Source organism: Ixodes scapularis, unplaced genomic scaffold (genome assembly GCF_016920785.2).
Source record: "Ixodes scapularis isolate PalLabHiFi unplaced genomic scaffold, ASM1692078v2 PGA_scaffold12__126_contigs__length_90152505, whole genome shotgun sequence".
Taxonomy (NCBI): domain Eukaryota; kingdom Metazoa; phylum Arthropoda; class Arachnida; order Ixodida; family Ixodidae; genus Ixodes; species Ixodes scapularis.
Genome location: NW_024609838.1, coordinates 40,439,207 through 40,456,469, shown reverse-complemented (window position 1 = coordinate 40,456,469; position 17,263 = coordinate 40,439,207). Strand labels below are relative to the sequence as shown.

Genomic DNA, 17,263 nt, shown 5'->3' with positions numbered 1-17,263 from the left:
TCCTTTGTCCAAAATTTTTGCTTTTGAGCATGAAAAATGACAAAAATAAAAAATACAAGCTCATAGTTACCTTCCCCTTAATATTTCACCCTAGAAAAACTCTTAAAAATGAATCCAAGTTATGTAATAACAAAACGATAGTTTTCCTAATGTGAAATTTATGCCAGAAAGTGGAATGGAGAAAAATACGTTCAAAGTGCTCCAACCTGTACCTTTTCTTTGGCGTTGCTGGACCAAAAATAATTTATAAAAAATTAACTATGCAGTACAATCTAATGAAACTTTCTGGGAATACCCTCTAGATGTTGGTGGATGTAAATATGACATTTTTTAAAATGAATGTTTTTTTGCAGAAATTGTTTTTTTTGGGTAGTGTCCCCTCTTAATTTGCATATAACATGTGAACAGTACCATTAACATAGTATCTACAAAAATAAATACATTAATACAAAAAAAAAATACTCCAACCAAACATATTACATGCGCACACAATACAGTATGCGAACTGCAAGGAAAAGAAATGCGCACGGTGTACATGATATAACAAAGTGAGATCTGTTACGGAAATTTAGAGTTTTCAAGTCTCACAACACAATACACCTTCCATCCCCATACTTGGTTCCCGAGGAATATGGTCACTTTACCCAACTTCTTTTTCTGCAACATGCTCATGCTTGTAGCGTTGCATTTGCTTTCCCTTACGGTAAAACGGAGCATATGCTACCAGCAATAAAAGACATTTGAAGTGCCACGAAATACTAGCCCGCTCTGCCTATCTTCCGCCTGCAGCCAAGCGTTTTCCACGCTCACCTTGGCAAGTTTCTGGCCTTTCTCCTCGTCCACGCCAATGCTCGTCGTGCAGAAGATGGGAACCACAAACTGCTCCAGGGCCTGCTTCAAGCCGTCGGCGTTTTTGCGCACGCTGCGAGGAAATTCTTCCGTCAAACGCAGCAGAGACAGTAACCGACTAACAAGGTCTTCTCGAAACCTCCTCATTCAGACTGCAAGACTCGAGTTTCGATTTGGTGCCTAGAGCGCGTCTTTGACTCGTGCGCTCGGCTTCCTATACTGCTCGTGCTTCGAAAATGGTACCAAAGCGTCGATAGATTAGGTCAGGGGAGACGGCATGCCACGCAGTCTGAAGTCGCGATCCCGGCGGTTTGGTCGCAAAAGTTTTGGCAAGAGGGATGAGCAAACGTCGACTCCTGGCCACCGAAGCTACCGTGGATTGCCAAGTTAGACACCGACCTAGAGCGGAACAGGCGTCTGCTGCATCCGTCTATGCCGCCGCGCCGCCGCCGCGCCACCGCCGCGATTGCGTCGTATGACGGCGCGACACGAGTGTGACGTCGTCGGGCGGAGGTCGACGGACCACTAACGAGGCATTCCAGGCAGCATGGTTCGGGCAAGGAACGCGACTCACCAATGGTGCAGCACGTCGTTGATCAGGTACACGATGTGAAGCTTCATGTCGAAGGGTGCTCCGGGCACGGTGACCCTGGCAGAAGATAGACAAAGGAGGAATGCAAAGTTCTAAGAACAAAGTTGCGTCGAAAATAAGAACGCCTGTAAAGGCCGACGAGCAACCAGAAAGGAGGAGGAAACTCTCCCTCTATCCCTTCTTTCCCTTTGAGAAAGAGGGAGACCCTTCTCCTTTCTGTGGGGAGTAGCTCAGAGATCCACTCCTGTGGGGAGAGGAGGGGAGAAGAGCGTGAGAGGGAATGGAAGGAGGAAAATTGGAAACTGATTTTCTTCCCGGCGGAAAACGATTTTGTAGGCCGGCCTTTAATGCGAGAAGACATGGCATAAACATTGCTTAACAAGACTATATAAAATATTTTATTGACGACACAAAACACGTGGCTTGCTATACTAGACTTATCTATTTCACATACTATCAGTCCTTTTCAGAAGGACTGATAGTAGCAGTCCTCCTAAGACTCTGATAAGAGCAAGAAAAAAAAAAAAAACCTGTTGAAATAAACAGACATCGGTATTAATAATATTGATATGCCCATTCAAATACATATAGATCATTTTTTTTTACCTAAATCTCAAGAAGCACGCTTGACGAAAAAAGAAATTGCTCTGGCTCAACACTGGGCACAACGCTCTCGGGCAGTAGTGTTAACAGTTACCTCTTCATAAAAAGTTGTAATTAATATAGCATGAAGACAGAACTCTGCTTAGTGAAGGTTGCCTTATCTTGTGGCTTCTTGATAATGGCATTCTTTCGCTGTCATTATATTGGGATTGCTACATTTGAGCACATTCTCTCTATCACCCTCACTACTAAACAAGCAGGAGTACTAGTCTACTAGCTTTTGCTACCTTTCTGGAAGCCAGCACAAGAGACATATTAACAAATTCTCAAGACGACGAGAAGATCCAAAGCCTCGTCATCACTTACTTCTTGAGAAGGTACTGGCATATTAGGTCGTTTCGTTGCGGCGTGGTAGAATGAGAGAAAATCCAACCCTTTCCAGCCTGAAAAACGTTGAGGGGGTTCGGTGTTGTCATCTCAACGAAACGAAAAGCGTGTTTTCAGCTTTGAGAAAAACGGTTACAACTGCTTCTCCTACATCCACCTTGATACAATGCACTGAGAACTGCTACAATGGCATGGAACATGACTACACAAACACTTTAGCCATCTCACTACAGTACGATTTAAAATGGATTTCATTTCCACCCTGCAGACACTGTTTTAATTAAATCGTGCACTAAGAAAACGCTTGGGCCATTCCTATCCAAATGCAAATCAATCCCTATCCCCAAAAACATGGTTCTTGAATGTAAAATCTGTCCTGTCATACAATAAAAAGAAAAAAAAGCTTTTGACAATTGTAGCACAAACTTCTCTCCCTGGGTGGTCTCAAGACCCTACGCTGAAGTCCCATTCTGTTCTCAAAAAATATTAAACGAAATAAAACAATTCCTGGAAGAATGATTGCCACATAATGGTAGTTCTTTCAGGGTGAGCCTGACAGCCAAAGAGTGACGCGACCTCCTCAATTCAAGACTCGCACGGCGCAGACATACCAGGACCACAATCAATCAACACCACTCACCAACATACCAAAAGACCTGTTCACGTGTTTAGCGGAGCGCGATATATAGACAGGGCGCTGAGCTTGCAGTATGTCGGCACTGTATCAGTGCTCCATTGTATGTGACCCAAGGCCTTCCTGTTTACACACGCAATACAAAGCTAACTCAATGCCAAATAAGCACTGATGCTAACGTTTATGCAGTGTTGAATTCGCACTATATACTTCGGCGCTGTGCTGCATGTATGAGCTGGCCAGAAAGCATGTTGTTGACAGCCTGGGTGCTCTTTGACAGTACCACTTGATGACAACCGAGTTCTTTCGTCAACGCTCAAGCAGGAAATCGGTGGCCGACCTCATTATCGAACCGCAGATCACAGTGCAAGGAGCAAAAGCTCTCTTTGCAGAACCCAAGGGTCCTGGTCTCAATCCCCACCCCTGCCCGTTTTGATCTGGATGAACACTGTGGATGGACATTGTATCTATGTTCGGTCGTGTGCCACTACAGTGTGACACACGTTAATGACCCCAGGCTAGTGGCGGTACTGCACTGGCTAAATTTCTCGTCTACAGTGGCAACACCATTGGGGCCGATTAACTTTCCACCGTCTAAACAAGTACACGGCGCGATTACTTTTAGATGCTCGAGCGTAACAAAGATAGTTCAACGAAGTGCATGGGGCAAGCCAGCAAGAAGAGTTTGTTGTTCGGCCGTCTGGTGTGACTCGTAAACAAACAAACAAGGAACGGGGTGGGACGAAGCGTCGCTTCGGGGGGTGGCGGAGGCCAACTCACAGAGATGGCGTCCTTTGTGCAGGATTCAATGATAGGCTGAAGGACCTTATCCAATTCTGCGATCTCGAGGTCGCAGCTCTTGGCCTGTGCCGTCAGCTTGTCATCTTGGGCCTTGCGTATTGCCTCATCTAACTGCACCTGCAAGGAGGCGTCGAGAAGGAGAATCGCACAACGACCGTTTGAACTGCGGCTATTCCGACGTTCACCACAGGTTCATCTGAACAACTAATTACTCAATATTCTTTTATTTATTACAGTACCCTCAGGGCCCAGAAGGTATTAAAGGGGAGGTAGGCAACTAAACACATCGAGATAAACAAAAGTATTAGTAAAACACAGTCACAGGACAGTTTTTTTTTTTTACTGAAAAGATTTCCAATGCAAGAGCATTATTACAAGCCCTCAAGGAGAAAGGAAAAATGCGCAATAATATGATAGCAATGCAGTATACAGTTGCCAGACGCGGGAAGCCCGCACTGGAAGTGGAGCGTCAGCAGCATTCTTAGCATTTCACTGACTATGCAATTATCGATAATAACGACAATTAAGCATTATTCCGAGCCATGAAGTTGGTATTCGTACGATACCTTTGATAAAGCCATCGGTACCACAGAAAGTCGGTCTCCAGGTCTTCCAATCAAACGTTTAGCATAAAGCAGGCAGTATAATAAGGTCTTCCATAAAGTTTCCTTGATCCCTACAATTTCAGAGTCCAATGAAAGCATAAAATTGCCCTATTTCCTCCATTACTAAAGTATGCTACATATTCCAAAAGGGTTTTTCTCCATTATAAATTAAGCAGCTACAGTACAATGACCCGTTCCCCTTTTCACCAGTTGAGAGTTTTAGTAGATCGATCCGATAAAGGCCCATTCGTGCCGGGGGCACTTGCTCATGTTTTCTAATGTTACTTTATGAATCGCCGAGACATCCATGTTTCGTATGTCGCATGCAAAGCCACTTCTTCAATTGGTTGCCACGCTTCACACGCAGCACAAATGTCCCATTGACTCTCAACATAAGCAGACCTTAGCTTCCGTAACATAACGTAACATAAGCGAACGGGCAGTGTGAACTGGCCTCAACTCCAATAGCAATGCCCAATACCTCGCCGGCACCTTTCAGCATGCATCATACACTCGTGACTCGTTGAAATGAATCCCGTTATTTATGCAAAGGCATTATGTCTCATGGAGCGAGCCGACGTCATCAGTTTTGAAGCTGTGCCAAACGGCACCTTAAATCCTTTCTCCGAGTGAAGCCAGCACGCGAGAGCCTAGCCAAACGGCACCTAGGTCCCCGATCCCAAAGGAGCGGAGTAAAGCCGACGGATTTCGGCTTCGGTCCCATTGGCTGGCACGTGTCGACGAGGCTCCCATTGGCCACTGCGCGTCAATTTCAACGACCGCCACCCCATGGCGCTGCGTGTTTGCGAGGCATCAGCTCCTCCACTCCACGCCCACGCATGATCGTCGACGCAAGTATGCCACAGACGAAAAAAGGAAGCGGAAGAGCGGCGTGCATGCTTTTGCATTCACAACTCATAAGAAGTGCTTAGGTGTACCTCGAGCCTTTTTATGAATATCTCGCTATAGAGACAAAATTTGTGGGAATAATCTGGGTAAATACTACATGCATTTTAGAGCGCAGCTTTTAGGCGCCCGTTTCTGGCTTGAGCGGCGTAACCGTAACACGTTTGGTAACGCGTTGGCGTCGGGAGGGAGAAGGGGAGGAGGATGGAGGAGGAGGGCTCGAGCGGCAAGGAGGAAGGGAGGACGAGAGGAGGTTGAAAGATGAGGGGCAAAGGAGGTGAAGGAGGAGGAGGGCAGGAGGAGTAGCAGGGAGGATGAGGAGGGAGGAGGGGTATACCCTCCCTTCAGTACCCTTCCCTTCTCCTCCTCAAAAGCTGCACTCTAATTTGGCGTTACAGGGAGTTGTAAGCGGCTTTCATTTTAGAGCGCAGCTCTTAGGGGCCCGTTTCCAGCCTGAGCGGCGTCGGCGTCGCCGTTGCCGTCGGCGTAATTGCGCGCTGCATGCAACCTGTTGCATCTTGTGCAACCTGTTGCATGCAGCTCAGAGAAGATGCAACAGGGTGCATGCAACCTGTTGCATCCTGTGGAACCTGTTGCATGCAGCTTAGAGAAGATTGCATGCAACAGGTTGTATGTTGCATACAACTTGCAGGTTGCATGCAACCTGTTGCATCTCGCAAAAAACGCCGCAATGTCGGCGTCGGCGTAACCAAGGTCACCCCAAGGTCACGTGACCCCAAGGTCACCCCAAGGTCACGTGATTTCCCGAGGTCATTTGACCCCTCCCCCAGGGTCACGTGACCCCCAAGGTCACGTGACACCCCCCCCCAAGGTCACGTGACCCCCCAATGACGTCATCAGTGACGTCACTGATTACGTCACCGAAATCCGCATCGTCATCGTTATCATCACTGATGACGTCATCGGCATCCGCATCGTCATCATCACTGATCACGTCATCAGTGACATCACTGATAACGTCATGGTATCCGCATTGTCATCGTTACTGATGACGTCATCGGCATCGTCATGTGACCCCACGTCACGTGACCCCCCCCCCCCCCCCCTCTAAGGTCACTTGACACCCCCCCCCCCAGTACCCTTCCCTCCTCCTCCTCAAGAGCTGCGCTCCAATCGGGCGTTACTGGGAGTTGTAAACGGCTTTCACTTTTTCTTTAGTTATTATAGATCACTCATATTATGTACACTTTTTTTAAGGGAGGGGGGGGGGGGGGGTTGTACTACTATCGGGTATTGTTATCGAAGTTACCAAAAAAAGGCTGAACTGAATTTCCCCAGCTACATGTCGAGCTGTTGTTGGCAAACGATAGCTTGAATGTTCGCGCTTTAAACTATGGATCATTGCAACCTTATTATGATAAACGGAACGACGGCCCGCAAGCAATACAGGATGCCGTCCCTTTAGAAATGTGGGTTCCCAAAAAGGCTTACCTGCTGCTGTTGCAGGAGGACCTGGTGTTGGGCAGCCAAATTCTGCTCGCTCTGGCGAATCTGCTCCTGAATCTCCTGCACCTGCTGCTGAAGCTGTGCCAGCGCCACCGTCGTGGGAGCCGCTACCGGCCACTGCGGGTTGGCGCCACCCACAGCTGCCACCGCCTGCGGCGCTGCATCCTTGGGTTTCAGCGCTGCTGGTGTTAGCAGGGGATGCGAGAGCAAGCTGATGTGCCATAGCCACAAACCGCTAAAACAAGCAGTATACTCAGTACCAGCTTTTTCGTGCCACATTGTTATGGGCGTCTAGAAGTAAAGGTGCAGCTACAGGTGCCATTCACTGGCGGCCATAGCTGAGCTTGCCGCTGCTAAGCACGTGCTGCCAGCAAGCTTCCACAACGCTTCCAACACGCACATTGCACAACATCAAGATTGTCTTCTTTGGGAGACCATAAATAAGAACTCATCTTGAGCACGCACTGCGAGCAGTCACCTCAAATGTGACGTTCCATGAATCTCCCAGAGGCCAAGAGCAGTGCAATACTATCTGTAAACTGGCAGCTGTGCCACAATGGTAAAGGCAAGTTGGCTCTTTGGAAATTGGGTTTAAAATTAAACAGGGCGGGCAAGAAATATAAGAAAAGGTATAAAGGGTTGAGCCCCTATTTACAGTTGAACAATACCTCTACGGACTGGAGAGAAATTCTCAATGCAACCATTTTTGTCAGCCTTTTCTTCTCTTCCTTCCCCGGAGTGCAGGGCGGTGCTGCGTCCAGCGTACCAATTATGTAGTGCCTCATACCGTAGAATACCGTGCATCCGCCCATACCACATTAAGCGCCCATTCCCAAATTTGTAAAATCCGAGAAAATATGCACAGTACATTGATCTGTAGAATTGATGACCGGACAAGCGCCCATCCCCCATTTTTTCATGATTATCTCAAAATCTTGAGTGGGCGCTAGCCCGGTATTTTACGGTAGGCATGAATTGCGGGATTACCCTTGCCTGTGCTGTCGGCACACTTCCCCTGATATCCCAACATAATGTTGTCAAGGAGCGTGGAGAGACCGCTGCATGGACTATTTCAAATACCCCCTGTTGCCAACCTACTTGCAAACTTGTTTATAATCTCTCTCAAGCTGCGGCACAGTATTGTCTTCCTCATCTTTCTTGGAATCCCAGGCAACTTTGTTTTCTTCTATTCACTCAACTTCCAATGATGATGATTACGGGCAACGTCCTTTTTTTCACAATATTAGGTGATGCCTTTATGTAGCATTACACTGCAATGTCACTTGATGGCATGATTAGTGTTCACTATAGTTGGCGTGCAAGACACCGCAAGAAACCAGGAACTATTTTACTCCCAGAACTACTACAGTACTGATGTAATTTATGATATAAGAAAGGAATATTGCATAAATATATTAATTTTACTCTATGATCTGGGGAAATTGGTGCTGGTTCTGCAGCTGCCAAAATCTACAATGCAACTGCTGCCAAACTCTTTTCTTCTCTGCATTTTATTTTCAATAAAGTTGTAGTCTTTCACTTGAATGAGCTCAAATCTGCAGGTTTTTGTTTTCAAAATGAACTTGTTCCTCGGTCACCTTTTACAGATATTTTAGGACAAAGTATACTATAATAAAGAGATTAATATACAAGAGAAAAAGGAGACTAGACAATACAATTTCTTTATCAATATTTTTTTATTATTTATATTGAAGGCACGAGTATGGTGCCACTTTTATCGTTGTTTTACTTTATGTTTCAAAACTCAAAAACTCTTTGATGGAGCAATTTTCTTTTTTCTTTTTAAACAGGCAAAATAAAAAAAAAAGAAAGCAACTATATGCAAGCCAGAATAGTTTCATCGATGCCTTCCTAAAGCTTTTGATATGCGCCTTGAGAAAAAAATATGGTACTTTTTGCTATGAAACAATTATGTCATTGTACTGGGGTTACTAGCAAAAAGAGCTACAATCAAAACCTGTACAGAAACAAAAATTGAAATATTCAGATTTCGTTTGGAAATGAGTCGGGCATGACGGATAATGGCCGTAAATGATAATCGCACAATTGTATTTTGAACGACTGGCTATATTTTTCGTTCCAAACGGTGCACTCGAGCAAGCGCTCGAAGAGAAGCGAGCGGAGAGCGCGATGCGTCATGGGATATCCGGCGCAAACAAAAAGAGAAAGAAAAGATTTTCCGTGTTCGTGGAGTAGCAAAGCAGGCGTGGTTATGAGCTCTGTCCTTGGTGGCGTTGTCAGCGTTGTGGTGGTGTCAATAGCGTCAGCGCGTTACAATCGAGCCGTTCGAAGTACCCGTGGGGTGACGAGCGTGTGGCTGGCCCAAGGAGCACGCAGCTTCCACAACACTGTCAGCTTAGGGCTGAACGGGGTGGGGAGAGCAACTTTTGTTCGATTTTTGAGGGACGTGCTAATCTTCTAGGGGGAGAATGGCTGTTTCCGGTTGCACGAACGAGAGTCCGAGAAAGAGGGGAGTCCTTCCTTTCCGTCTTCTTGGACTTTTTGGTACAATGCGCGATTTGTGAGTTCAGGAGGAAAGCTAAGAAGGAAAACGTTGAAATGCCAAAGGGCGGCGCTGCTCCGAAGGAATCTGCTACGTCACGACTACGTAGCAGATTCCACAACGTTGCTAGACTACCTCCCAAATAGGCTTAGCATGCATCCACTAGGTGCACATTGAAAGTCGTTTATTTAGGTTTAAAATTAGTTTTCTTGTGCTTTTCAACGGAAGACTGGTGTTATTGAGGTTAGGGTGCAACATGCAGCACATTAAAGCCAGAAAATGAGCGCTGAAATTTCGTTTCCCTACCCCTTTAAGCAAAGGCAAATATATTCTAGCTTGCACACCAGGACCCCCCCTTTTTTTTTTCTTCTTCTTAATTTAGCATGTTTTAGAAGTTGAAGAGAAACTGAAGCGGTTCTGTATTTGAGGATAAACAGTTAAAACGTCTTCATTTGGCCTCCAGGATCACAAATATTGGGGTTATTTTTCAATTTGGTGCATGGAGGCTGGAGAAATTGACTTTTAAAGTACCGCTGAAGACCCTCCTTCCCGAGGTGTGACGTCATATTAGGAGTTTTTAAAATCTTTGCTTTCGCACATCTTCAGCACTAATCGAAGATATGTGCGCACACTTTTCCTGTTTTCGAAAAGGTCAGAAAGGGACGTCATAACTGGTATCAGTGCGGGCGGGCAATTGCCAGCTTGCCCTCCTGGCAAGCTGGCAATTGCACGCGCTGCTCACACGAGCGACACGCGCTTGGCAGCCCAAAGATCCTAGTATGACGTTATGACTTGTCGGAGGTTTTTCCACGTTTTCTCGCATTTAGTTACATCTTCGGGGAAAACAAATGTGATATTCAGATTTATGGGATAAAAATACGCCAAAAATCACCTCTAACTCGTTCTTTTTGTTTTTTTCTTAAAAGTGTTTTAGCTTCCCTTTATGAGATTTTTCACAAAGATATAATTTCACCTTGAAAGCACACTTAGAATTAAAGCACACTTAAAATCCAAGACTCTAAAAGGGCCACGATACACAAACTAGAGTGTCTTGAGCTGTAGCTGCATCAAGTTTTTGACAACCATGTTGATAATACCCGAGCGACAAACGGACAACCGACATGCCTCAAGCACGTGTGGCATGCACGCAAAGGTACCTCTGGCAGGCTTGAGTCTCTCAGTTCTCGCGAAGTAAGTATGAGCGACTACAAGCCTGCCAAAGATATCTTCGCGTGCCTGCGGCTTGTCGGTTGTTTCGGTACAGATTCCTCTGGCGTCGCACTCCGCTCGAGGAGGGGGAGGAAAGAAGGAGGGAGAGGAGGATTGGAGAGGAGGAAAGAAGGAAGGAGAGGAGGAATAGAGAGAGAGAGAGGAGGAGGGGGTGAGGAGGAAACTGAAAAAGCCCCCTGAAAGTTTGTTGTGGAAAAAAAAAAAAGAAGGAACTTGGGGTTGGAGACGTCCCCCGGCGAATTTTTGTGGGTACTTTGTTGTGGGGAAGCAGACGATTTGGAATGAGATATCTTCTTTTCATGTGCTTAGGGCGTTCTAGCAGATTTAGAAACTCTGTTTCTGGATGTTTGACTAAACACTGGTCGCTTTTACAGATAATTAATTGGGTTAATATATTTAATACCCTCGGCTCAGCGCACCGTGGCGATTTGTGAGCGGAATAGGGACAGTCCCTTTCACATAAGTTTAAGAAACAAATTTTTAACCAGGAATTGACCCAGTCCTGAAAATAAACTATAATTCACGTTGTGAAATTCAACCCAGATTCCAAATGCTAACAGCGCAACGTGGCGAGTTGTCAGCAGAATACAAACAATCCCTTTAAGATAAGTTTGGGAAACCAATTTTACCCAGGATTGACCCAGTTTCGCAAAAAAACTATAATTCACGAATACGAAATCAAAACCATTAATCTAGTACGTTCTTGAAAACCTGAGAAATAGCCGCAATGTGAAGAGCGCACGCTCATTGCTTCTGTGCTTCTGAAAGTCGTCGTCTGCTTTCCCCACAACAAACTACCCCCCCAAAAAAAAAAAAAAATCGCCGGGGGACCTTCCCGATTGCAACTCCCCTTCTTTTTTTTTTTTCCCAACAAATTTTCCGGGGGCCCCTTCCCAGTTTTCTCCTCACCCACTCCTCTTCTCTCTCTATTCCTCCTCCCCTTCTTTCTTCCCTCCTCTCCGATCCTCCTCTTCCTCCTTCTTTCCTCCTCCTCCTCGAGCGGAGTGCGACGCCAGACGAATCAGTACCGTTGTTTCTGTTCGCCACTCTAGTGGGACTCAGCCATAAGTAAGCCTAATTGCATTTGCACCACGATACAGTTATTACATAGTACAAATAACCTGGGCTCAGACTCATATACAGGACAAATACAGTACAGGGGTTACATGACTTAGAGGCAAAATACCCAGAGGTAGAGAACGAAATATGGGATTCAGAGGCAGAAGATTCAGAAGTACAAGATTCAGAGGTATAAGACTCAGAGATAGAGGATTCAGAGGCACAATATTTAGAAGGTCCCGATTCCAAGTACAAGAGTCATATGGAAAGGGTTCAGGGGTACAGGATTCAAAGACACAGGATTCGGATGTACGAGTCTCGGAGGTACAGCGTTCTGAGTTACAGGATACAGAGGTAAGGAACTTACAGGTCTGTTGTGAGGAGACCTGGTGCTGGTAGTAGGCATAGTACTCTCCACCAAACAGGAACGAGAACTTGGGGTTGTCCTTCTGTTTCTGCTTGGTCATCTGCTCAAACTCCGGTCCATTCCGTGCCACAAACTGGGCAAGCTTGTCAATGATGTTGCGCAACTCTTGGTCTGGAAGGAGAGGGACACCGGTTGTGGCTATTGAAACCGCGAGGGACGCCAGCACAGATGCGCAACTTCTGAAACATCCCTCATGTTGTGCAACATAAGACTGGTTAGGAGATGAGAATGTCGGAGGAGCAGAAGTAGAGATGGCACATGTGAGCAATAAGGGTCTTGTCGTAGACACTTGATGGCATGTAAGCAAGTGACATTCCCTGTAGAATTACTCGAGAGTGTGGGGACAACAGAAAAAAAAAAAAACAGAAGAAGGAAAGAAGTCTTTCCTTCTTCATTTTTCTGTCGTCACCGCAGTCTTGGGTAATCCTACAATGACGAACTCATCCAACTCACTTGCGCCCTCACGTTTAATAAGTGATGCTGATGATCATTTTAAGTATTAAAAAAAGACAGTGTTTTGAAGAGTTGTATTAATAAGGCTCGCGCAAATTGGGGAGACTGACTTCAAGCACTCGAACCGAGTGCTTACCACGTGCCTTTTATTTTTGCGAAAACCAGCAGATGCTAGTGTGTACTGTTAAAAAAATACTACAGAGTGTTCACCGATTTCTTTTACCCTATGTGCATTTCAACAGGGTCTGACTAACGAATCACACCGGGGATCAGTAGACTGCAAAAAGGAAAACAGTGACAGAAGGATTTGCCAGTTCACCCTTCCAAGATTCAAAATGGAGGTGCAAGCATTCCAACTTGGGAAGCCAAAGGAGTTTTGACGTGAGCTGCAGTACCGTCTATGCACAAATACAGTAATGCCTCAATAACATAGACCCAGTTATTATGGGTACCTCGTTGTACAGACAACAATTTTCGGGGACAAACTACACAAAAACATGCATTTTTGCCTCCTTATTAAAGACGACTCAAATTATGGACGATTTCTCGGGAAAATGAAGGTGCCCACAATAATGGTTCTGACGTTGTCTTATAATTCTGATGGTGTTAATCACCTCGAGAAAAATTCTGATTTATGTCACGATTCCATAAGCTCCATATGGCTTGCAATGATGGCACAGCTGATATTGCGGTCTCCTTGCTGCTGAGCGAGTGAGTGCATTGCGCAGCGTACATTTCGCACCACCCAATTTTCTTCTCGGCAAGAGTTACATGCATAAATGACCGCCAGCATGGCGTGGTGGCGTCACATGCAAGTCATGCATTTCGTCAAGTACTGCTTCTGCAGAGTGCCTCTCAAACAACTTTAGAGCATAAATGGTTGAGAGGCACTCCGTGCGGTGCCCAATAAGATCACAAAAATTGTCGGAGTTGGTAGTAATATCCAGAAAAAAAACTTTCCGCAGGGTTAAAGCAAATTTTCCGCGACTCTGGTACTGCCAGGATGTACCCTTTCAAGGTCCCATTATGTTACCGCTTTAAGACCCTCACATTGTTGCAGGTTTTTCGACGCAAGCAATATGTAACATGTGAGACTTGCATCCAGTGAATGCTCCTTACAATTTAGGGAACACAAAACAAAGCCAATGCATCCCATAGTTAATTTCTGACTGCGTGCCCATCGCAAAAGACAAGCGTCGGAAAATGTTACAGTTGGCGACAGGCTAAGAATTAAATATTTAGAGGATGCGACAAAGTGTTATCAAAAGCAGTAAGCTCACGCTGGAGGTGCGAGCTTCCAGCGTGCTTTTGATAAGATCTACACAGGGACTCCGGAAGTCGATTTTGAGTGGGGGGGCTGAAGTCAAGCATTTTGTTTTTGTATATTTTATTATAGGAGACAAGGGCTGGAGCCGAATTTCTATAGTCTTAGTTTTACTTATTGTTTATTAAAAAATCAAATATTATTTGCATGAAGTTCCTTACTTAGCATGTACAATCACTTGTCCTTCCTGTTTTATAACAACAGTAGGGAGTTTTAGTGGCTCGTACGCAATACAATTGCGGGTAGGAAATGCACACGCGTAGAACGCAATATTGCATTTTGCGCATGCACTTTCCGACCCTCAATGCTTTTACGTACGAACCACTAAAACTCTCCAATATCGCAAAAACCCTTATGCATAGTGCTTCAGACAATTTCAAAATTCCTACAAGGATACACTGCATTGCAAAATTAAGTTTGCGGAGAATCACGTTTATTATTCTTCCAATGTTCATCCAAAAAGACACCCACGCTATGAAATGAACGAGTAAGCCAAGATCATTACATATATACAATGACATCTTAATACATATTTTAAAAATGTGCACAAAAGCGTGATGAAGGAAACAGATCCATATATAAAGCCATGTGTGTTGATCGTCTCAAGGAAGACAAAAGGTCGCCGTTCGCTCAGCAGTCCAGAAGACGAATTCCTTGATGTCATCCAGGTTGAGCTTGACGTACTTCCTTTTTGAATGTGCAAAATAAGGAGGTGTATTAGCCTCCCCTGACCCATGCGCTGAGTAGATACGTTTTAATTCGGTGTAAGGCACTAAACGAGCGCCCCCCGAAGCGACAGATGCATGCAGGCATGCACAGAATGAAGAAGTTTAGTATATTTTATGATTTCGTCCAGGAGGTCACGAATTTCGACGGATTTTGCCTGTAGTGTCCTCAATATGGCGTCAATTGTGAGGGAATCTAGGTTGCATAAAAGAGCCGGCAAAAGTAAAAACTCCGCAGAGAGTCGGGCCAGATCAGAATCACATGCATGCACTCCTATAGGCCTCTTTCAGGTCATCTGTTGTGAACTGTCTTCCCCCGGCAGCGTTAATCAAGGTGCTCTATACATTTAGTAGCCCCCCCCCCCCCCTGCTTCATACCAGGCTATTCAAACCGCCGTTGAGTTTCACTCAGAATGCAGTCTACAGCCGCAAAATACTCCTTCCGTAACGCTGCCTTGCAATCAAGTACAACTGGCGGAGAAGGTGTGTTGCTCATTTCAAGCCTTTTTGGCGGTTTCGTCGGCCTTGCGCTGCGAGGGTCCTTCAAACCTAGCCGCATTGCAGTTGAGCTCGCGCAGTCCCACAACTCTTCAAACTCGACTTCAGACCGCAGACGGGACAATGCCTCGCAGAGAGTCTCTGCAGCCTCTTTGATACCTGCGGCGCGAAACGTTGAACGTTGCTGTACCCTTGCAAGTCCTTCGCATGGACCGAACAAAGCTATAGAAATGTTTACTCCTAGCAGCATTTCAAACATTTTCAAAAGCCTCTGATAACCCTTCAAAATTGGCCCTGCTGTTGTCTGCAATCGAATATTCTCCTTGTAACAGCTCGTTCAGTGTCTCCTGAACTCGTAGTTTTCAGCGAACCTTTTCATCCTTATTTTGAAAGTCCACCTTGCTGGGCAAAGCAGAAGAAGGTTATTTGGCGTTGATCCGGCCTCTTCCACTGCTTCGCTGACTGGAGGAATTACAATAGATGAATAAAGAGCTTTGCGTTTCTTCGAAGTCGAAGTGAGGGGGCTCAGCCCCATTCTGAAAAATCTTGGGGGGGCTCTGGCCCCCCCTGCCCCCCCGGTTCCGGAGTCCCTGGATCTACTGAATTCTTAACCTGTCACAGACTATACAGGTGTTGGGTACTGGTGTGATAATGACAATATTTTGTATTGGTGAGACATCAAATACATTATGCATTGGTGTTTTGCCAACAATGTTGTGTGCAAGAGCAGCGCAAGTGCAAATTAGACATTGAATGTTTAGACAGCATGAGGTCGGCCTGCCGTAGTATGGTGGCGCTGGTTTACGTTGTAGGATGAGATTTTTGCCTGTTATGGCTGCTAGCCCCGAGGACTTCAACGTGCATCACCCCATAGTGATAAACGGCTGCACGCCGGTACGACGCTCATCGGAAAGATTAATTCTCAGGAGTGTATGATATAAATACTGCGAAAGTTGTAGGCCCGAAGATTCTACGTATTTCTACAGCGACGCACGAGACAGATTAGGTCACGGTATGTTTGACGTTGATAATGTAAGCGAGTCGAAGCGCGCGCAAAACGCAATGCTTCTTTAAGCGAAGCAGATGAACCGTACAAAGAAGGGACTGAAACGATTACCGAAACAAAGTTCACAATTCCTTATAGCCGCAGAGAAACGGAACAGAAAACTAGCCAAAATGAGGCAGGGTTTTGAAATGCCTCAAAGCTTCAGCATCCAAGCCGCCTTGGCGAGATCGCTAGTCGTCTGCAGTTGTTTACGAATCACCTTACGTCAGGGTATTGCACTGAGCGACACAGGCAAAAACTAGGGACGTTAAAAAGAAATGCTGCTCGTGAAGCGACGTCAAGTTAGCAGGCCCAGAACAATGCGAATTTAGCGTCGCGGAGACGAGGCGCGTGTTTTTCGCGGTGAGAATTTTCGGGAGCTTTCATGGTCACGTACACGATAGATAACGACGTTTTGAAACTGTCCGGTTAAAGAGAACGCACCTGGAGGAGCCGTGGGCACATCCATGATGTCAGGCATTTGGGGAAATGCCGAAATATGTACAGGATTTACAGGTCTACATGTCTCACACTCGCGCACCGCCAAACAACGTTTTTCTCACTGTGTAAAAAAAAAAAATCCGGAAAAGCGACGCTGGCCTCCTGGTGGCATGCTTTGCTTACATTGTTGACATTATTTTCTTGCACAAACTAATTAAAAACATTCTCACAATAAATACAGCAATAAATACGTAAAATAATACAATAAATTTTCTTCTAAAATTGGCCTCGTAAATTAAAGATTGAACTTTTACTTTTACCAATTATAATGATGATGATAGCACAAAGACTGGTAGACAAACGCACACAGGTAAGTTTACTTAATTGAACGATTACTTGCGCCATCTAGTTAACACAAGTTTAACAAGACTTTTTATAATATACAAAAAGTTCAGGTTACATTTTTTTACGCGAGCTAGTAAAAGCTGCAGTTTGTGTGACAGCCTCTTCAAAATCGGTTAGGCGCACCTTCTGCTCTACGGATCACAGCTGCTCCCAGCCATGCGCTACATGCAAAACCTGCAAAACGGAGACTTCAATACTTCAGTCCAGAGATTCAGTCAACCTCTCAGAACTTATTGCCTCCTGCGCATAACTCGAAGTAACGTTTCACATACCTTCAAGAACGTTAAA

At 45.4% G+C, this 17,263-nt stretch overlaps 1 protein-coding gene across 10 annotated transcripts in view; it reads right to left on the bottom strand.

Annotated features, from left to right (window-relative positions):
• LOC8043995 (calcium homeostasis endoplasmic reticulum protein) overlaps window positions 1–16,712 on the bottom strand; it is a 49,979-nt gene extending 33,267 nt beyond the window's left edge. For 5 of the 10 annotated variants that reach the window (XM_040206904.3, XM_040499637.2, XM_040499640.2 and 2 more), the window contains exons 1-7: window positions 16,574–16,712; window positions 12,025–12,195; window positions 6,830–7,026; window positions 3,846–3,983; window positions 2,411–2,487; window positions 1,424–1,498; window positions 811–922 (exon numbers count right to left, since the gene is read on the bottom strand). In XM_040206904.3, coding sequence (XP_040062838.2) covers window positions 811–922; window positions 1,424–1,498; window positions 2,411–2,487; window positions 3,846–3,983; window positions 6,830–7,026; window positions 12,025–12,195; window positions 16,574–16,610 — 807 coding nt within the window. In that variant the 5' untranslated portion in view covers window positions 16,611–16,712. The remainder of the gene's footprint in view (window positions 1–810; window positions 923–1,423; window positions 1,499–2,410; window positions 2,488–3,845; window positions 3,984–6,829; window positions 7,027–12,024; window positions 12,196–16,573) is intronic. The other 5 variants (XM_040206906.3, XM_040206905.3, XM_040206907.3 and 2 more) reach the window with 5 other exon arrangements.
• Window positions 16,713–17,263: the final 551 nt, after the last annotated feature.